Raw genomic sequence first — 22,383 nt, forward strand, 5'->3', positions numbered from 1 at the left:
ATCTTTAAAAAAAAAAAAAAAATGAAAAACCTGAGCCCTTCATCATCTGCGGAGGGAAGGACTGACCAGGCACTCACCTTCTGAGGCTCAAACATAGGAGCGTTGTCATTGGCATCGAGGATTTCGATTATGGCCACTGCAGTGGTGGTAGAACCATCCCCGTCCATGTCCGTTGCCTGGATGGTCAGTGTGTACTCGGGGACTCTCTGGAGAGGAAAGGAGAGTTCAGGCCGAGGGGCCCCTCAGCCTGGGCTCCCAGAGGCACAGCCCTGCATGCATGTGGAGGGAAAGGGACTCTCTCCCCGTCTCCCATTGTTCTCTTGAATCCCCCCACCACCACTCACCCACCATAGGGAAGAATGGAGGGGGAGGAGAAATGCAGACCCACACGGTTCCCCTGGGCCAGCCGGCAGTGCAGTCTAGGGACTGCCCCCGACCCTGGGCTGATGCAGAATGGGAGCTTTGAGCGGGGATTTGGGCAAAGGTATTAATTAGGAAACAGTAGGCGACTCTAGCATTCATTGAGCTAATTCTACTTTGTAGCACACAAGGGACAAATCTGGGCAATGTGCATGCTAAGTGAGCCATTCCGAGAGGAAATGAGAAAACCTACAGAAAATATCAAAGCGCCTGCATTTTACTGCTGCCTCCTCAACCTTAACGAGATCATTTGGCACCATGCCGCTGGCTTCAGAGAGCTGTGGGATGTCAACACGGGAACACAGCAGCAGCCACCCTAACTGACTTGGATTCTCGCCGCTCTGCCTTAGGCTATGGGGCATGGACAGCGGCTTCCTGCTCTCGTGTTAGGCCCCAGCCTGAGCAAGGCTGGAAGGACAGCACTTTCCTTAGGAGCTACTCACCTCCCGGTCCAGGCCACTGGAGATGACGCTGATGGTGCCCGTGCTCCGGTGCACGGTGAACATGAGGTCATGAGGATCCTTTGGCTCTTGGCTATGGATAGAGTAAGCAACCACCCCATTGTATGTGTTGACAGCATCGTCCTCATCTGTGGCTGTCACCTGCATCACAGAAGTGCCTAGAGGAGAGAAGGCACGAGTGAGCATCCTTCCCTCCCTGCTCTAGTCCCAGCCTTGCCCACTTCTGGAATTCTGAGAGGCTCCATCCTGTTCATTGACTTGGACCCATCTTCCACTTTTTGGCAGATTGCTAGTTGGGGTCTGTTTTCCATTCTCTGCTCCTTTCTTAGAAACGAAAACCTCAATCATGTTAAGCTGAGCACAGGCCTGCCTGGAACAAAGACCATCTATTTCCCAAGAATGAGGCTCTGAGATTAAGAACTTGCCCAGGGTCATGGGTGAAGAGGCAAATCAAGATTCAAATCAAGATCTTTGTAGCTCCAAAGCTAGTGGTTCCCAAACCTGACTGATCATCTGAATCTTCTGGGAAATTTTTAAATATACAGATTCTAGGCTATATTCTAGGAGCATTCTTATTCAGGGTTCTTGGGATAGAATGAGAAAAATCTCAATTTTTAAAAAAAATTTTACTTACTTGACAGAGTGAGAGACAGTGAGAGAGGGAACACAAGCAGGGGGAGTGGGAGAGGGAGAAGCAGGCTTCCCCCTGAGCAGGGAGCCCAATGTGGGACTCGATCCCAGGACCCTGGTATCACGACCTGAGGTGAAGGCAGACACTTAACGACTGGGGCACCCAGGTGCCTGGAGATTTTTAAGATGATCCCAGGTGATCGGATGCACAGCTGGGGAAATCAGGTTAAGGAGGGTTCTTACAGGCTTTAGGTGCCTGGTCTGACCTCCAGATGGTTCCAGAAATTGACCCAAGGCTAAGTCTGGGTCCAGCAGACCACCCCAGCTATCCACCACTCCCCAGTCCTCTTACCAGGTAATACCCCTTCCAAGACACTCCCTCTGAAAACATCCTGGGTGAACTTGGGCTTGTGGTCATTCTGGTCTGTGACAATGATGGAAATGTTCATGGGGTCTTCCACTGAGGCACCATTCTCCGATACAGCGTGGCCAAAGAGCTGTGGGTGCACAGGTATAGGGTCAGCCTGGCCCCACCGACCCACGGGGTCCTGCTTCTTGTCGGATGCTACAGGTTACTTGCCTCATACTTCGCAATCTTCTCCCGGTCCAGTGGCTTATTCAACAACAACCAGCCTGTTTCCTTCTCTATGGCGAAGACACCCTCGGGGGGACTGTCTGCTCCAGGCCCTGTAATGCTGTAGAAAATCTTGGTGCCTCTGTCCTTATTAGATTTGAGCTGGAAGCAAAAGAAATTGGCAGCTGACAAAGTCTCAACTATCTCAGGATGGCAACAAAGGCGAGGAGGGCTGGAGAGACACTGCCTTATCAGAAACCAATCCTGTTACCAAGGCTTTCAGGAGCAAGAAACCCCATTGGCAGGCCTTTGGGTGAGGGTCCCTGCAGCCACCCAAGACTCTGGGGAGAAGGCACAGTTATACCTGATTCAGCCTCTGGGGGAAGGGGCCCTTGCCATTCTCGGCGACAGATATTGGTGGAACCACCCATTCTCTCTTGTGTCTTCGCAAGACGCGGCTGGACAGGGGGATCTTCAGTGCTTTCCTGCCCTGCAAGGAGAGGAGACTCCTTAACACAAACAGCGCACAGCTGGAAGACACCCGACATCCTCGCACTTTGAGGAGTTATTAAGGGTGAGGAGAGAGACCTAAAGGTGTTTACTGCAAAAGACAAATTGAAAATAATCCTAAGTGTTCATTTGGAGAGAACCAACTGAACACACATTATAATACTTCCATCTAGTGGAACTGCTCTACAGCTCTAAAAACGAGGAACGAGGAAGTCTCTGTGCTGACACGAAAGATCTTTGTTATATGCTGTTAATTGAAAAAGAACAAGGCATACTAAATTGTAATCTGGTTTAGTATTTTATTTAACAACTTCACATAGTTAATACGTATCGTCTTTTGTGTGAAAGGGTAGGAAAATAAGACCGTGTATTCATAGTGGCTCACATATAAACAAAGTATGGGGGCAGACACAAAAGAAACTAATGACAGGGTTATCTGTGAGAAGGGGACAGGCAGTATACTGATCTATTTTTAAGTGAAGAAAGAAGGCGCAAACATATGAACAGCATGCTAGCTTTTGCATAAAAGAGAGGAGGAAAAAAGGTCTGCGTATCTATCTATCTATATATATAAAATATATAACATGTTTAATATAAATAAATATAGAATATATAAAGAAACTTTAGAAGGAAAAAACTGGTAACAGCAGTTATCTGTATCTTGGACAGGGCATTAGGTAGATGCACAGAAACAAAGGGAGGCTATTCATTGTGTAACTTTTTATTATTATTATTTTAAAAGATTGAGAATTTATTATTATTATTATTATTTAAGGATTTTATTTATTTATTTGACAGAGAGAGATCACAAGTAGGCAGAGAGAGAGGAGGAAGCAGATGCAGGGCTCAATCCCAGGACCCTGGGATCATGACCTGAGCTGAAGGCAGAGGCTTTAACCCACTGAGCCAGTCACCCAGGTGCCCCAACTTTTTATTATTTAATTTTTTGAACCATGTGGATATATTAGGTCTTTAAAAAATTAAAAGAGAGGGGCGCCTGGGTGGCTCAGTGGGTTAAGGCCTCTGCCTTCGGCTCAGATCGTGGTCCCAGGGTTCTGGGATCGAGCCCCGCATCGGGCTCTCTGCTCTGCAGGGAGCCTGCTTCCTCCCCTCTCTGCCTGCCTCTCTGCCTGCTTGTGATATCTCTCTCTCTGTCAAATAAATAAAATCTTAAAAAAAAAAAAATTAAAAGAGAAATGTGGCTGAGTGCCTTGGGTCTGTCTTCCCAGAGGCTCATGGGATCGACATCCCTCCCCCCGGGGGCTTCGCCATATGATATGAGAAAGAAGGAAAGGGAGGTGGAAAGGGAATCCCTGGGGCAAAGGGCACTGGGCCAACGCTCACAGGGCAGTTAGTTCTCTGCCCCACTGGCTTGACTCTCTAGCGCCCCTAGTGGGAGGTTGTAAGCTGTGGGCAACCAAGGGCCAGCACTGCCTTTTCTGAAAGGGCAACATGGTTCATAATGGCCTTAGCAACCTCAAACTCCTGGCTAGCAGCAAGCTGGGCATACACAGAGAACAGCTTTCTCCTGTGTTGCAAGTGTACGTGGTGTTTTACCTGAACTGTTCTATCATTCTGCCCGGTGAAATCACCATCAGTGCCAGGCAGGGCTGACTCTTCCCCAGGGCAGTCCATGCAAATCACTGTGGGGAAGAAAGAAAGAGAATATTAGGAAAGAGGGGGCTTCTGGAAGCTACCCCAGAGGGCTTCACCTGACAATAGCCCTCTGACTGGATCAAGGGCTGTTCCAAGTCAGAAGGAGACTGGCTTTTGTCTCCATTGTGATCAATTATGAATTTCAGATGGGGCTTCCAACTTTGGTCTCGAGAGGGACAATCACTTTGTGGTTTGTGAACCCAGGCCCTTTCTTTCCTCATGACACCTGAAGAATCAAGATCATAGGCATTCAGCCCATCAGCCCCAGATGGCCTCATGGGACACAAGGTAAACCCAAGGTCATAGCTGGAGGCAGGAGGTTTTTAGCATTTTGGAAGATCACGAGTCTACCTACATGCAATACACATCCTGCTATCACAAAGATGGTTCTGGACAACCTCTAGGTGTTTCAATTTATCACATTCATCATGTTTTAGTTTATCATGCTCTCTGTGAATCCCCTCTGCTTGGCCACCCTTTAAATAAGCACTCTGAGGTGCTAACTACCGTTCACCAAGCCAGAGTCTGGATCCATTTCATCCGGACAATTACCTTAATTAACCACCAAGGTAGGTATTAGTTTTTTTTTTTTTTAAGATAAGAAAACTGAGGTTCAGAAGCCACACTGGCCTGATTCCAAAGTATTCGCTAGAGAGTGTTCCCTGATTCTGGCCCAGACACCAATGTGTCCTTTCACTAGGCTGCAGCATGACAAGGCCCACAGGGACAGGCACAGAAATGTCGGCCTTTTTTTGAAAAATTGTCCTTTAATCTCAGATGGCAATGATTGCTTTATTTTCTCCCCCTGCTGCCGCCACTCCTTTCCTCCTCTACGATGATGATTGTTTAAAAAATTCCTTTCTTGGGGCACCTGGCTGGCTCAGTTGGCAGAGGCTGCAACTCCTGATCTCAGGGTTGTGAGTTCGAGCCCCATGTTGGGTGCAGAGATGAGTCTGCAAATAAGGAAGGATAACAGATGTTTTGTTTTGTTTTGTTTTAGATTTTACTTTTAAGAAACCTCTACATTCAGCGTGGGGCTCAAACTCACAACCCTAAAACCAAGAGTCACATGGTCTACCAACTGACGCAACCAGGTGTCCCAAGAGATGAGTTGTTTTTTTTTTTAAACTACAAAAGTAATGTGAACACGATGAAGTATTCAGACAGTACATGAGTATAATAGTAAAAAGTAAAATTCTACTTTTTTTAAGTAGGCTCCACGCCCAGAGGGGAGCCCAATGCAAGGCTTAAACTCATAATCCCGAGTCATGACCTGAGCCAAAACCAAGAGTTGGACAACTTAACCAACTGAGCCACCCAGGCGCCCCTAAAAAAACTAGAATTCTAAATGATAAATATCCAGAATATAAAAAGAGCTCCTAAAACCCAACATCAAAAAACAAAGGACTGAAAAGACATTTGTCCAAAGAAGATACACAAGAAGATACACAAATGGCCAATAAGCCTATGAAAAGATGCTCAGAATCATTAGTTATTAGGAAAATGCAAGCATAAAGCTCAACGTGATACTACCTCACACCCACTAGGAAAACGATTTTAAAGGATTTTTTTAAAAAGATTTTATTTATTTGACGGATCACAAGTAGGCAGACAGGCAGGCAGAGAAGAGAGAAAGGGCAAGCAGCCTCCCCGCTGAGCAGAGAGCCCGATGTGGGGTTCGATCCCAGGACCCTGAGACCATGACCTGAGCCAAAGACAGAGGCTTTAACCCACTGAGCCACCCAGGTGCCCCAAAACTATTTTAAAAAGTGGGGCGGGGGTGGGGAATAACAAGTGCTGGCAAGACAAGAAGAAACTGGAACCCTGTGGCACTGGCAATGGACAATGGGCAGCTTCCCCGTTAAACAGTCTGGTGCTCCTCAAAACGTAAACACAGCCAGTCACAGGACCCCGCAGCTCTCTTCCCAGGTGCACACCCCAAAGAACGGTAAGCAGGAACACACGCAGGTACCTGTACAACAGTTTCCACAGTATCTTTTTTCACAGTAGCTGAGAGGAGCGAACCACCCAAGTGTTCACCGAGAGATGAACGGATCAACAAACTGTGTATATCCACACAGCAGAATACGATTCAGTTTTCAAAAGTAACACAATTCTGACATGGGCTACAATACGGACGACCCTTGCAAACGTCATGGTACGTGAAATAAGCCAGTCAGAAAAGGACAAACGCTGCAGGATCCCATGTATATGAGGTACCAAGAACAGCGGAGAGAGAGAGGAGACTAGAGGATCCCGGGGCTGAAGACGGGGCAGATGCGGAGTTACTGTCCAACGGGGACAGAGTTACTGTTTAGGATGACTAAAAAGTTCTGGAGATGGATTACGATGCTGGTTGCAAAACACTGTGAATGTGCTTGAGCGCCACTAAATTATTTACTCTAAGATGGATAAAACGGTCAGCTTTATGTTATGTGTATTTTACTTCAATAAGAAAAAACAGCAGAAGTCTGCTGTGGGCGTGTAAAATGGAACAGTCATTTTGGAAAACTGTTGGGTAGTATTTACCACAGCTAAATATGCACATTCCCCAAGACCTAGCAATTCCACTTCATGGTAGAGACCCAGCCAACACACACATTCACCCGAAGACGTGTGTTACAATGTTCACATCAGCACTGCTTCTAACAGGGAAAAATTGGAAATAGCCCAAAGGTCCACTGAGGCAGAATGGATAGGAACACCATGGTATATCCACATAATGGAATCAGTTAGCCACAAGGAGATGATGACCGGGATGAATCTCACAAACCTACAGCTGAATGAGAGAGGCCCAGTTCGGAGCGCCTGGGTGGCTCAGGGGGTTAAGCCTCTGCCTTCAGCTCAGGTCATGATCTCAGGGTCCTGGGAGCGAGTCCTGCATCGGGCTCTCTGCTCAGCAGGGAGCCTGCTTCCGCCCCTCCCCCAACTGCCCTCTACTTACTTGTGATCTCTGTTTGTCAAATAAATAAATAAAATCTTAAAAAAAAAAAAAAAAGAGAGAGCGAGCGAATGGCCCAGTGTGAGAGAGGACAGCGTTGACATGAGGTTCAAGAACAGGCACAACAAACCTAAGTGAATGAAGTTAAGACACAGGTCATCCTTCCGGACAGCGGGGAGTGAACCGAAGGAGGAAGAAGGGAGGCTTAAAGGCATACAGAGCGCCTTCGGCTCCACAGAACCCAGTGCCAGCTCGCTAGAAGCCAATAGCTCACAGAGAGAAGCAGAATCTGGTGGGGGAAGGCTGGAATATGCCTGTGACAAGGAGAAGATACTTTAGACACCAGGTCCCCACTGAAGAGTGGTGGCCTGTGACATGCTTGGCCAGCAGGAGGGGAAGGAGGGATCTAGGCCTGAGTCAGCTCCAGAGGGTCCTGGAGGCAGCAAGACTCCCAGGGTGACCCTGCACTTCACATCGTACACACAGCTGTAGAGACCCATCTTCTGAGGATTCTGGCTTTGCCTGAGGGCTATAAGGACCAGAAATGCTATACCGCAAAGGTTAGATCACCTTAATATAGGGCAATAGTTAGATAATCTGTGGAACGCTTACTCCACAGATTATTCATGCAAGTATGCAGAATTATAGTTATAGCAGAGTTTTTAAGTTATCTAGGGAAGTTCTTATGCTATGAAGTGAAAGACAGTAAGCAGACTGTAGAAAGTAATATATGCAACAATGCACATTTCAAAAGACTAGAAGGAAATGAAAATTTCCAATGAGTGGGGTTACCAGCAACTTCTTTTTCAAATTTTTCAGTCAGATTTTTCTCTTAATATGAATTGTGTTGTTCTCCCCACATATATTGCAGTCCTAACCCCCAGTACCTCCAAATGTGACTATATGCAGAGACAGAGCCTTTAAAGAGGTGGCTAAGTTAAAATGATGCCATTAGGGTGGGGCCCAAGCCAGGATGGCTAGTATCCTTCTAAGAGGAGGGAATCTGGACACAGTTATAGAGGGAGGAGAGAAGAAAGCCATCCACAAGCTAAGGAGAGAGGCCTCAAACAAAACCAAACCTGCTAAGGCCTTAATTTTCGTTCCTTAAGCCCGAGTCTGGGTTACTTTGTTACAGAAGACCTAACAAAACAATTCAACCTGTACCACTCTCAGGAGTCAGGAATCCCTCCCCTCCTGAATTCCTATTAACAGCTGATATTTAAGTAATTTTTAAATTTAATCTTCACCAAGCACCCTATGAAGCAGATTTAAGACCATTTTCTAGAATGTGAGAAACAGAGATTAAGTGAATTCACTGAAGTTACTCACATAGCTAGGCAACAGAGGAGCTAGAAAGCAGTACCCAGACCTCCATGGCCTGAGTCATTGTTTTTTTTTTTTTTTTTAAGATTTTATTTATTTATTTGACAGAGAGAGATCACAAGTAGGCAGAGAGGCAGGCAGAGAGAGAGGAGGAAGCAGGCTCCCCGCTGAGCAGAGAGCCCAATGTGGGGCTCGATCCCAGGATCCTGTGATCATGACCTGAGCCGAAGGCAGAGGCTTTAACCCACTGAGCCACCCAGGCGCCCCCTGAGTCATTGTCTTAACCACTATGGTTATTTTGTCTCTCTGATACACCCAAGAGTTTGTTTACTTATCTCTTCCTCACCTCCCATTTCCTGTTCTCCTTCTCCATCTATGGAAATGGAGAGTCTGATTTTTAGATGGCCAGTGAAGCAGTGCGGTACTTGGAGGAAAGCATTAGACTTTGGGAAAGTGACAGTAACACTCTCACAGGGTTGATGTGAGGATTAAATGAGAGTGTAAGTAAAGGACTGATGAAACAATGCATGTCAGGGTCTGCTTTGATGCAGTTAATGGACACAGAGACCCCTGCAGGCACTGACATTAACTTACTTGGTGATCCCGGGGAAGGCACTTGAATTCTGTGGGTCTCAGAATCAATTGTTTGCTCAAGTTTTATGCCTGAGGCCTGCTTTCCCTTTGTTTAAAAGGAGAGATACATGCTATTAGAGTAATTCAAGATTAGTAGGACCAAACACATTTGCTCCTTGATGTAGTAAGAACAAAAAAAGCTTAAAGGGAATACCTAAGACTCCTTAGGTGACTCAGCATACCTTAAAGGTTTGTTAAGGATGCATACAAAAGTTCCCCAAAGGTGAGCCTGGGTGGCTCAGTGGGTTAAGCCTCTGCCTTCAGCTCAGGTCATGGTCCCCGGGTCCTGGGATCGAGCCCAGCATTGGGCTCTCTGCTCAGCAGGGAGCCTGCTTCCCCTTCTTTCTCTGCCTGCCTCTCTGCCTACTTGTGATCTCTCTGTCAAATAAATAAATGTTCCCCAAAGCCCTTAGCTGGAAACATCAATATGCTGATGTGGAAACTGAACCAACTTGGAATTTAGGTTCTCTCATTTGGAAAATGGAAATTAGACTTCACAGAGCCATCTTTTTTTTTTTTTTTAAAGATTTTAAAGAGCCATCTTGAATATCAAATAAGATAAATCCCAAACCACAAATTTGTGAACCCCAGAAGCTTACACAGACTCTTACAACACACCAGGAAACTGAGGTTCAGAGGTGAAGATAGCCCAAGGTCACACAGCTAGTGAGCGGAAGTGGAGATAGAACCCAGGGTGTTGAGAGTCTAAAGCCAGGTTCCTCAATATTCAAGAGCTACTTGAATACTTCCTAAGTCCCCAAACATTCTTCTAGAAACTAGGGATGCATCAGGGAACAAGTGTCTATCCTCATGTACCTTTAAATTTGTATGGGGCAGGGGGGCGCCTGGGTGGCTCAGTGGGTTAAGCCTCTGTCTTTGGCTCAGGTCATGATCCCAGGGTCCTGGGATCGAGCCCCACATTGGGCTCTCTGCTCAGCGGGGAGCCTGCTTCCCCCTCTCTCTCTGCCTGCCTCTCTGCCTACTTGTGATCTCTCTCTCTCTGTCAAATAAATAAATAAAATCTTTTAAAAAAAGTTTGTACAGGGTACTGCCTCCTCTCCAAAATCACCTTCCTACTGAACTATTTAATGATGCACTGATTGTAATAGCAAAATCCCAGACAATGCCAATGTCCACCAGTAAGAGATGAACCCTGTATTACAACACTGTTTATACAAGAGAACACTATGCAGCCACAGACACACACACACACACACACACACAAGCTGTAGATGATGAGGAAGCTCCTACGTATTGATAAGGAAAGATTTCTAAGATATACAATTAATTTAAACAGGAGACAACAAAGATCAATATAGTCTATGTTAACATGCTAACTTTGTTTTTTTAATTGTTATTTGAAAAATACCTCTGGGAGGTGCCCCAAAAAACTAGGCTTACAGGTAGAAAAACCAGCAGGTAGGGAAAAAGGATGAATTTTTTTTTTTTTTTTTACTTAATATTCTTCTAAATTCTGACCTGCTTGAATGCATTAGCTATTCAAATACTGTTAAAAAAATTAACAAGTCCCAGGGCACCCGGGTGGCGTGGTCAGTTAAATGTCTTGGTTTCAGCTCAGGTCGTGATCTCAGGGTTGTGAGAATGAGCCCCACGTGGAGGTCTGCACTCAGCATGATGTCGGCTTTAGGGTCTCTTTCCCTCTCCCTCTGCCCTGCCACTTGTGCTCTCTAAAATAAATAAATAAATCTTAAAAAAAATGAACAGTCCTGCTTCCCGTTCTCAAAACAGCCTTCTTCCTAAGGGAAGGTCTTCAGCTAGCGGGGGTGGTGGGGGTGGCGGGGGGGCGGGCAGGTAAGTCTGTTAGTTGTTTCCTTTAACAAGAAGACTATGAGTTCTCCAATCCTTTCCTGTCAGGTTATGGAGCTAGAGGCTGATGGACTGACCGCCCCCCCCATCAGAAGCATTAATCCCCCAAACTCCGAAAGCTGCCAGGAACCCAGGAAACCTCTCCCTGTTCTCTACAAAAGCTGCCCCACCCTGTCCAATGCACAGGACATTTCAGTGTCCTGTTGCTGGCACATTTCCATTATCATACGGTTCCACATACTTGTAGTTGGCTGCCTATCCGTCTATTATTAGAGACGACAGTGCCAACCATCAAGGAGAAGTCAGTCGTCCTGCCCTCCAAGCCTGCGTGCCTGCTCTGGCTGCATATTCCAGCTGCAGCAGAGGGCCCTGCCCCCGCCGCTCTAACCTGCATTCAGCGGGATACAGGAACCAACCTGGGGCATGAGTCATGCAGGCAGGAACAGGCTTTAACCCACTCTGCCTGAGACAGCAGCTAAGGGCTTTCCTATCTAATTCCTTAGAAAATAACCTGCAAGGTGAGTATTACTGCCTCCATTCTGAAAACTCAGAGAACAAGAGGCTGCCTGGAATTGAAGTACCTCAGAAGGCAGCTTCGGAGAGGGAAGGCAAGTACACGAGGCCCCATTAAGTAGGAAGCAGTAGGACCAGATTTCAAACCCTAAAGGCAAGTAAATGATGAAGAGCATGGGATTTAAAGTCTAACAGACCTGGGCTCAAATCTATACTGTGTGAGCATAGGGAAGCCGTTTCCTCATCTGAAAATGGAATTACTACGACTTAAGTCCTAAAATTATTTGGAGGATTAAAGAAGATAAAGCTTGCGCACACTGAGCACGAGGTCCAGCCCACAGCAAGCCCTCAATGAAATGTACCTCTAGCCTACTCACAGCTAATTGAGGTTTCTGATTCTAACCCTGGTCCTCTCCCTACAGCAAAGAGAAACCATCTCTCCAAGTGGGCAAGGGGTTAGCTACAGCCAAATGCTTTACCTGAGGGATGAAGCACCAAAGCCAGAAGGAGATACACAGGACCACAGAGCCTAAAAGGGAGGAGAGCACTGTTTTACAGGGTATGCTCCACGGTTTACGGGGGAGGCAGAGGATGGCCCCCTCACAGACAAGCTACACTGCCCAGGAAAACTTGCTGAGGCACCTGTAGGAACACGAGCAGTTTCTTCTGCAAGCCATGAGTCACAGAGAGGCTATAAAATGGTAAGCCCTGGGGCAGATCATGACAACTTCCTCCTAGATGTTTCCTGGCACCCCTGGGTTGTACTACTGGTTTCCAAAATGAAATTGATCTGAAACCAGGTCTCATCATCACTCATCCCCTCCTCCCCCACCTTCCAACAGCTAGTGAAGTAAGCTGATTTCCATTCCTGACTGTAGCCTAGCTCCCCAAGGCCACACATCTTGGCCAAGTCATGGGGGCATGAATGGGCTTGTGTCAAACTTTTTCTGGGGCAAGTTGGTGAGCACTGATGAGCACATGGGGCAACAGTTCAGATCTTAAGACTGGAAAGGACGCCTACACATAGTTCTTCCACACCCACCTGGGACCTTAAAGTCATTTGACTGCCTTAGACTCCAGAGATCCTGAATCACAAAGCCGATGAACCTGATGGAGAGGTAGGTATTGCTATAATATAAATGGACAGCTTTCGGCACTGAGCCTTAGTACACAATTCCTAGGATATTTGGGGGGAAGGGAGTTAGTAAATTGAGACTGCTTCTAGAGAAATAATAATCAGAGCTCTGTGTATCTGCACTACATTAAAAAAAGACATCCAGTGGAAGTGGGAGTCCCTGGCCTGTGCTCAAAGCTCCTCTCTCTAAAGACCATCCTGCCAAGCCTGGCCTCAGATCCGGAACTGGCACCATGATAAAAGTTGGGTGAGAAGAGTCAAGTCCCCAGCTGTTGGAAAAAAGAAAAACTTCTTAAGCAGACACATAAGAACTGATGGATACTGCACTGAGAACTCATTCCAGTTCTGCTCTTAAGGTTGGAATTGCCTAGACACCTCCGAACTGCCAAGGGAACACCCTTGAAGGGCAGGAGATTGTCTTCTCAGCCACAACATGGAGGTACTACACAGTCTCAATGTCCAACTTTACTGGATGTTCTGACAAAAGAAAGCCGCCATCTCTCTGGGAATAAAATGTCCTTCAAGTGATCAGTCTTGGCCAGTTCCTCTGTTGATCTTTGGGCATTTAAACTAGAAGGGAAGGGGGGCACCTGGGTGGCTCAGTCATTAAGCGCCTGCCTTCAGCTTAGGTCATGACCCCAGGGTCCTGGGATCGAGCCCCACATAGGACTCCCCGCTCAGTGGGAAGCCTCCTTCTCCCTCTCCCACTCCCCCTGCTTGTGTTCCCTCTCTTGCTGTCTCTTTCTATAAAATAAATAAATAAAATCTTAAAAAAAAAAAAAACTAGAAGGGAAGAATATTATCAGTTTTAAAAGTATTGTGGCCAAAAGGTAGCTTGTGGGGGATGCAAAAGAGACAAGTCTCATTCTGGCTTGGCTTAGGGATACATCTAGCTCATAAAGCAAACAAACGCGTGCTTATAACTACTACCACTTTCTGTTAATGTGCTGGAATAACAAGTTGCTTGGGTAAGTATACAAAACTGCCTTAAAAGAAGATTCTGGCATTTTCCCAAGTAAAGCTACATATAGAAAAATAGTTCACTAAAATACAAATTAAAAGAATGAGTGTTGTGGAATACTTTGGAAACAGGTGCTGCTATATACTGTCAGGGGGTGAGGGAGTGTGAATTGGCACCTTTCAGACAATCAAGAAGCCTTAAACAAGCCATGTGACCCAGGAATTGTGCCAGAAAGTCATTCCAGAGAGGACAAAACCGTAACGGGAAGGATATCCGTAACTACTGCTGAAACTGTATAAAAAAATAAGTCAGTCACAACAACTTAACTTTCAAAAAAATAATTACGTGTGCTACTGTCACTCAAACATCTCATATACAGCATTGAATATCATAAAAGAGGGGTGCCTAGGTGGCTCAGTGGGTTAAGCCTCTGCCTTTGGCTCAGCTCATGATCTCAGAGTGCTGGGGTCAAGCCCCACATCAGGCTCTCTGCACAGCAGGGAGCCTGCCCCTCCCCCCCACCTGCCTGCTTCTCTGCCTGCTTGTGATCTCTCTCTGTCAAATAATAACTAAAATCTTTTAAACAAACAAACAAACAAACAAATATCAAAAAAGAAAACCTATAGGTGCACCTGGCTAGCTCAGTCCAAAGAGCATGCAACTCTTGATCTCAGGGTTCTGAGTCTGAGCTCAATGTTGTGTGTAGAGATTACTTGGAAGAATAAATACTTGAAAAAGAAAAAGAAAATCTATCAAGGAAAAACTCTGCTCTGCTGAGGGAGGAAAAAAAAAGCCAGGTCACAAAATAGCCATTTACTTATTTATAAAAGTTTATTTTTAGCAATCTCTACACCCAACAGGGGAATGAACGCACAACCCCAGAATCAAGAGTTGCATGCTCTTTTGCCTGAGCCAGGCAGCCCGCAAAACAGTCATTTACAGACAAAACATAAAATATTAATATTTTTATACTTATAAAGGAGAACAGGGGGAAGGGGGTTGAAAAGACAAAGACAGAGAATGGGGTTGAGCCCTGGCACCAGGAAGGTGGCCTAGCTGTCCCTAGAACCAAGGATCCCAGAGGGAGAAGATACCCAAGATGATGGACAGTGAGCAAGACCTAGACTAAGGAGCTCCACGGGAAGAGGGAGTGGGCGCGAAGGATGCTGGCGCTAGGGGAGGGGAGGGGTAGGGCACAGCGAGTCCACGCGGCAGGCTGGGAAGCCAAGGGGTTCACTGACCCAGAAGGCAGTTAGTGCCTTGCTGGGAGATAAGGCTCTTGAGGCCCCTGCACGGCTGTTGTCAGAGGACCCAGACTCTTGTTCTCCCAAAGCTGAGAGCAGAGCTAGCGGACTCACTGCCATGGAGGTGTTTGTGATGACTCATCACCACCAGATCACCTTTTTTCCGGGCACGCCGAGGAGTCAAGCACGGTGCTGGAGCCGAAGGCTTGGCGGAGCAGCAGTGGCTTCACACAGCGTGACTGCAGCCGAGTGTCGCTCTACCTGCCACATGGCCCCGCTCAGAGCACCGCTCCCCCTGGACCTGGAGCTTCCAGAAGAGGGAGCCCGCGAGGCTTCAGGGGGCCCTTAGCACACAGCCCATGAAGCTGGACTGTTAGGAGAGCAGGACTAGAGGGGGAGCCCTGAAGCAGTGAACTCCGGCCCTCCCCCTCAGATCAGTCAACGAACACTTGGTTAGGGAAATGGCCCGGAAAGATCTAGTGAAAATGTTCATTTGAAACGACAGAGAGGGGTGCCTGGGTGGTTCAGTCTGTTAAGCATCTGCCTTCAGCTCAGGTCATGATCCCAGGGATCCTGGGATGGAGTCGTGAATTGGGATCCCTGCTTGATGGGGAGCCTGCCTCTCCCTCTGCTCTTCCCCCCTGCTCGTTCTCTCTTTCTCTAATAAATAAATAAAATCTTAAAAAAGAAAGAAATGACAGAGGTCCTTTATGGATGGTGGGCTTCCATTCTGCCTATCTTCCAGTTTTTCCATAAAATATATTCGATCCGCTATCAGAATGAGATGTTGAGATCCTCTTCCCCCTTTACTAGAAAAGTCACATAACCCCATGTTGTTGAGGAGAAAGCAATTATTTCCCGGGAATTTCTTTTTGCCTCTCTCTGTGGAAAACTTTTTGCAAAGGACTGCATTACTCAGGTTCCTCTTTACCCTTGGGAGCTGGGTCCTCCCTTATAATCCTCAGGGAAAAGCCCAAGTTGGGCTTACTCCACAGCACCCTGGGAGTTTGGAATAGGGCTGACTCAAAGTTCAGCATGAGGTGTGCTGCTTGGCTTGCGGATTCCCACCCTCCAAGACCATACCAGAAAAGAGATCCTAGTGACCACCCTGGGATATCTGGGATAGCAATTAAGGGTCTGTTGGGTAAAAGCATTGGTTCCCAAACATAGCTGAATGATTCACCTGGAGAACTTTTTAAAAAACCCAGATATCCTATTTCCAGCCCACTCATCACTTCTGAATCAGTTTCTGAAGATGATCTCAGGGAGGCAGTTTACTGGTTTTTAAAAGTTTCTAGTTGTCTCATTTATTTCTCTAAAGTAGTTAAATTGGAATGGCTTTTTGAGGGCACTTCAAAAGATATTATCAAGATTTCAAATATCCAGATCCTTCTTCTGAACACATGTATCTGTCATATCTGTTTATGCAGTATTTCCCCTGGACATTTTTTTTCTTTAAGATTTATTTACATTTGACACACAGAGAAAGCACACGCACACAAGTAGAGGGAACATCAGAGAGACAGGGAGAAGCAGGCTCCCTGGGTGTCCCAAGTGGGGCTCCATTCCAGGACCCTGGGATCCTGACCTGAGCTGGAGGCAGATGCTTAACCGACTGAGCCATCCAGGTGCCCTGGATGTTTTTTTATTTTTTTTAAGATTTTATTTATTTATTTGACAGAGAGAGAGAGATCACAAGTAGGCAGAGAGCAGGCAGAGAGAGAGAGGAGGAAGCAGGCTCCCTGCTGAGCAGAGAGCCAATGCGGGGCTCAATCCCAGGACCCTGAGATCATGACCCGAACTGAAGGCAGAGGCTTTAACCCACTGAGTCACCCAGGCGCCCCTGCCCTGGATGTTTTAAAGGTATCTTGAAATCAATTTGTTGAAAAGCAAATCTATGATATTTATTCTTGGCCCAAATATTATCCTTTTTCAAGGTCCCTAGAGAATGACATTATCATGTGCTCAGCTACTCAAACCCAAAATCTGAGTCCCAGAAGCAGCTCAAACTGCCTGGGCTGAAATGAAAGTGTGGCTCCATCACCAACTTTCAGCAAGTTTGTTTCCTCACCTATAAAATTGAATGATGTTAATAATATCTGACTCAGTTAAATGAGTTAATACTTTGCACAGTGCCTGGCATATGGTCAGCTAGCAACATCACCTTCCAGAATCCCTTTCCCAGTCACCAAGATTCATGCCTCTTCATCTCTACGCCCACTTCTTTAGTACATTCCACATCATATTTAGCTTTAGTGAGTGTGAAAATCTCCATTAAAAAAAAAAAAGGATCTTTTAAAGTGCAACAAATCATACATTTGAGAAAATTAGATGACCAACTTTCTTGTTTGAAACTCATCAACTGTGTGCCATTGTTCTTAGGATAAAAAACAAAATCTTTAATGCGCTCAGTTCCCTGTCTCCATTCTCTAGCCATGTTAGTGCTCTTCTTAAATGCAGCATAACCCCCTTACCACAGGACCTTTGCCCACCCCCAAAACAGTGTCTCTCTACACTCCTGCTCCAATTTACCCATTTAACTCCTAACATCTTTCAGATCCCAAAGCAAGTAACTTTCTCAGGGAAGCTCTATGTAACTGCCACATAATTTATTACAACTGTAATTGTATGTTTACTTGTTATTATCTAATTGTCTATCTCCCTTACTACTCTCAATAGTGCCCAAAGGCAAAGACTATGTTAGAATTTGCTTATCACTGTATCTCAATACTTAGCTCTGTGCCTGATACAAAGTAGGTGTTCAATAATGTTGAGCCAAATATGAAAGTCCTGTGACCCAGCAGTTTTGCTTCCATTCTGAAGAAATACATATACAAACTATTACCATTGTAAGAATACTGCTACTTTACCACAGCTAACACCTAAACATTTATTTATTTACTAAAGGCTTTTTCATATACTAATGCATTAAATATACACTAGAGCCTTATCAGATCCCCATAATTATCCCTATTTTACAGATAAGGAAACTGAGGCACAGAGCTTAAGCAACTTAACCAAGTTTCCACAACTAGTTAGACAGATTTAACCCCAGCACTCTGCAACTCCAGCTCAGGCACTCTACACATTATAACATACTTGTACCTTATGCAAATTTCAATTGTAGAAATTTGAAATGGTGCCATAAATATTCAAGTTGAACTTTGTATGCCAAGTTTGAAAAAGTGCAAATCTCCCAAATAATGTAAAGTCACATAATTTCACAACTGTAGAGACTAGTGAACTGTAAGCACCGCTCTAGCTTCCCTACCCCAAATACATACAGTTCACATATATTCACATGAGAACATAAGTCTTCAATCATGGGAGTTATGAAATATTTGAGGTTTTCAAGAATTTATCTTTTAAATCATGCAACTGCCCTCTACAATACTGTTTACTACAGCGTTATTTGGGTTTAAGAAAAAGTCCATAAGCACCGCTTGGAAGAAAAGAAGATCATAAATGAATATCCTCTTCAAGAATGGAAACCCCGGGGGTACCTGGGTGGCTCAGTCATTAAGCTCAGGTCATGATCCCAGGATCCTGGGATGGAGCCCCATGTCAGCCTCCCAGCTCAGCAGGAGGCCTGTTTTTCCCTCTCTACCTCCCCCTGCTTGTGTTCCAGCTCTCTCTGTCTGTTAATAAATAAACATATATATTTTTAAAAAATGGAAACTGGGACACCTGGGTGACTCAGTGGGTTAAGTGTCTGTCTTCAGCTCAGGTCATAATCCCATGGTTCTCGGATCGGGTCCCATATCAGGCTCCAGTGAGGAGCCTGCCTCCCCATCTGCCTGCTGCTCCCCCTGCTTATGCTGAGTCTCTCTCTAACAAATAAAATCTTAAAAAAAAAAAAAAAAAAAGAATGGAAATCAACTTTTCTTCAGCAAAATGCTTGCTAACTAGATTCTGACAACTAAAAAAAACTGAGAAAATTTCCATTTTTGCTTTGACTGAATGTCACATTTTCAAACTTTCAACACCCAAGGAAAATGATGCAAGTGCTCAGATTTTACAGTTTACTTATGAGTTAAGCAGTTTACATTTTTTCAATTTTTGATGACTTCAAATGCTTCTGAGACAATCAGATAACTAGGTCATCAAACAATGGTTACTGTGAAAACTAATGCTTTTTTAAGATTTATTTGTTTGAGAGAGAGGGAAAGGAAGAGGTGAGAAACAGATTCCCTGCTGAGCAGGGAGTGCACATGGGGCCCGTATTCCTCACCCTGAGATCATGACATGAGCAGACACCAAGAGTCTGGCGCTTATCCCACTGAGCCACCCAGGCGCCCCAAAACTAATGGTTTTTAAATGGCATAGTAACCTTATTAACTTTACTGCAAAGCCTGTCATCTTAAAGGTATTATTCAAACAGAAAAGTTTAATTTATGTGAATGGGGTTAAGATGAACAATTCCTGTGATCATCCTTCTACAAGTCTTTCCTAATAAGGTGATTCCTGATAGTTAGGTTTCTGAAAATCCAAACACTTTACAATTTTTATGTTAACTCCTCCCCACTTCCACATCTGTAAAAGATAAAAACAAGGACTTAGCTAAATAAATCATAGTATATCTACCATGTAGAAGACTGTTAAAAACAAGATAGATGTGTTCTTACCAATATGGAGAAAGATGCCTGTGATTCATTAAGTTAAAAAAGCAAGTTACAATGTTTATATGCTTGAGATAGCCCAATTCTTGTTTTAAAAATTCCTGAATGCACACATAAATTTCTTGTCAAGAAAAAGGTCCACAAAGATTCACATTAAGCCACTGGATGTGCTTACCCTTAGGTGGGAGAACTGAGGAAGAGAAAAACTTTCCTGTGTTTCTGATTTGGTTCTGTTCAGAGGCAATGGAGTTCAGTGGTTAAAGCTTGGGTTGCTTAGATCTGAATCCAAGCTTTTTATCAGTTGTGTGATCTTGGGCAAGTTACTTAACCTCTCTGGTCTCTTTTCTCATCTGGAAAATGGGGATAATAATACTACCGACTCCAAGAGGTATTATGGTGATTAAACATGCTAATACATATAAAATGCTCGGAGCTGTACCTGTCACATACTAAGCGTTACATAGTTTATTGAAAAACAGGGTATTCTACAGTGAACATGTGTTCATGTATTAATGTAAAATTCCAACCAACCAGCCCAACCCGACATAAACAATTATCAGTAGTACCTACGGAGGGGGATGTGATAGAAATGAAAAACTCCCTAGGCAAGCCTGGTACTCAGCCAAGCTTGCAAACTACTGACTCAGGGGCTAAAGACCAGTAAACCAGTTGGAGTGTAGTTGAGTCTCTGCTGGGGGAATGCAGGAGCATTCTGGAAGCGGAAAAAGACCATAAAAGACAAGAAAATTACAGGTCAAGCAGCCCTGGTGGGAAGCCCCAGCTCGGGCAGACTCCACAAGGAGAGGGCAGGGTGTGGGCCCCGCATCTTGTTCTGGCTTGTGTATGAGGAGCCCACAAGGAGCTGTCTTTCCTCTCGGCCTGAAGCTACGACAAGATGGGACTCGTTGTGAGAAGGCAGCCAGCCTTAAGCAAGACACCCAAAAGAGGAGCAGAGTGCTCCAGTCCTGCCCTGTTAGTGACCAACTAACAGTCCACCTCCTCGTAGCTCCACAGACATGAAGGCACGTCTCACACACAGGACAGAGTTAGAGCCTCATTGCTGAGGAGCTGGGAGCAGAGTGACTTGCCTCAGGCCACATAGGTTGGGTTGAGAAACCAGGCCGAGAACCCCATTTCCCACTGCCCAGATGTCCGCCATCAGGCCTGTGCCCCGAGCTGGGGACAGGGAGGGGGTTGGGGAGACAGCGAGGAATCGGCTACGTTTCCCAAATTAGGGGGCAGAACCTTCTCAGAAAAATACATATGCATCTTGTACACAGTGAATTCCAGGGGAGCAAAGACTTCCTCAAGCTGATGTGAGACCCTGAGATCAGAACTCTGGGCCAGATCAACCTACTTCTAGCCTCCTATGCAGGTTTAAGTTTTCTTGGTAAGAGAGCTGTAACATGGACCTAATCTTATGTGCTCTTAAGCAAAAACTGGAGTTCTGGGGCTGAGAGAAAAAAGAAAAGCCTGGGACTGTGCCTCCTTGGCCCCATCTCCCCATCCAGCCCTTGAGATCAAGCCTTAGGGTCTGGTGGAGAACAGATCTCCCCTCACTGGGGTTCTGTGTAGCCTCAGAGGTGCTCCCAAAGGGGAAGAAGTCACCAGCTTGCCCACCTCCTGGCTCTGAGGCCCTCTCCCTAGATGTCAGACAGAAGAAGAGTCAAGAGTTGTGAGTTCCAAGGTGAGGTATGGGGAAAAAGGAAGATGTCTGTCTGCTCTCTTTCCAGGATAAGGCATTTTGGTTTACTGAGAGAACAGCAGCATCCCAGCACCCCGGAAGTCCAGCAGGATCACGACTGCCATAGCCTGGAGAGGATTCTGTCAGCTTGAGGAATTTGCAGACCACTGACGCTCTAGTGACCCAAAACGGGAAGGGTGACCAGATCTGGCTGAGGCGAGGGGAGAAAGGCAGAGTGTATCAAGCTCCTCCACTCTGAACAAGGTGGGGGGAGTCCTTGAGGGCAGGGGAGGGGGCAGGAAGGTGGGGGCGGGGATGCGGAGAAGTAGAAGATAACCAGCCAGAAGCAGATTCTCTGCTGAGAACTGTCAGTGAGAGCGCTATCAGGCCTGGTATCTGAACGAGCCCTATCCCCCCACATCCTAAAGAGGAGGCCAGGGGTCCTGGATAGAAATGCCCCCTCCCCCCAACTCCAGCTCCTGGTGATTAACAGAGGCCTGTGGAGGGAACAGGAATTCAAAGCCCTTGGGTCAGAAGTTAACTATTTCCAATCTTCCTCTAGCTTGGCTGTGGCCACGACTCACAACGTGGTCCCGTCTCTAATACTTAAGGAGTGTGGTTAGTATCTCACACCTAGGGAGACCAACCTGGGTTCAAATCCTAATTCCACAATTTACTATCTGGGTGACCTAGGATAGGTTGCAGAGTTGCAAGCCTGGGTTTCCTATTCAGTTAAATGAAGCCAATTCAACACCCATCCCCCCACGGTGGGGAGGGGTGGCTTTTAGGAGGATTAAAAGGGCTTATTACATAAAGTACATAGTGTAGTCTCTAGAACTCAGTAAGCTCTTGGTAAATGGTATTTAGGTTGTTTTGTTATTGTTGTTGTTTGTTTGGAAGCCCTTCTTTGACGGGTAGGCCCGCTGCCTGGCAATGACAGGTAAGTAAATGAAATGAGGGGGAAAATTGAACTGAGACAACATTCTTGGGTCTGGGGAAAGCTGGGAAGGGGAGGCAAGAAGGGGGGATGCTGGAGGGGAGCCCAGGGTCCTGGTTCCAGAGGAGACTTCAGAGATGCTGGCCTCCAGGAGAGCATACTTGGGACTTCAGCCCCATCTGCCCTTCCCAAACACCTTACTGCCTCTCTGATGGGCTGGGACAAATTCCAAGCTAGACTGGACCCTGCCTTTTGCCTCTTCCCACCTTATACTCCATAGTCCAACCAGACTAAACATATTTAAGTTCCTGGCCC

General features: G+C 45.9%; 1 protein-coding gene across 2 annotated transcripts in view; it reads right to left on the bottom strand.

Moving 5' to 3' along the window:
• The window catches only part of CDH3 (cadherin 3), a 67,557-nt gene that overhangs the window by 16,733 nt on the left and 28,441 nt on the right, over positions 1-22,383 (bottom strand). For both annotated transcript variants that reach the window (XM_047712224.1, XM_047712223.1), the window contains 6 exons: positions 4,153-4,238; positions 2,450-2,575; positions 2,092-2,247; positions 1,864-2,008; positions 864-1,039; positions 78-206 (listed from right to left, as the gene is read on the bottom strand). In XM_047712224.1, coding sequence (XP_047568180.1) covers positions 78-206; positions 864-1,039; positions 1,864-2,008; positions 2,092-2,247; positions 2,450-2,575; positions 4,153-4,230 — 810 coding nt within the window. In that variant the 5' untranslated portion in view covers positions 4,231-4,238. The remainder of the gene's footprint in view (positions 1-77; positions 207-863; positions 1,040-1,863; positions 2,009-2,091; positions 2,248-2,449; positions 2,576-4,152; positions 4,239-22,383) is intronic.

Source organism: Lutra lutra, chromosome 17 (genome assembly GCF_902655055.1).
Source record: "Lutra lutra chromosome 17, mLutLut1.2, whole genome shotgun sequence".
NCBI lineage: Eukaryota > Metazoa > Chordata > Mammalia > Carnivora > Mustelidae > Lutra > Lutra lutra.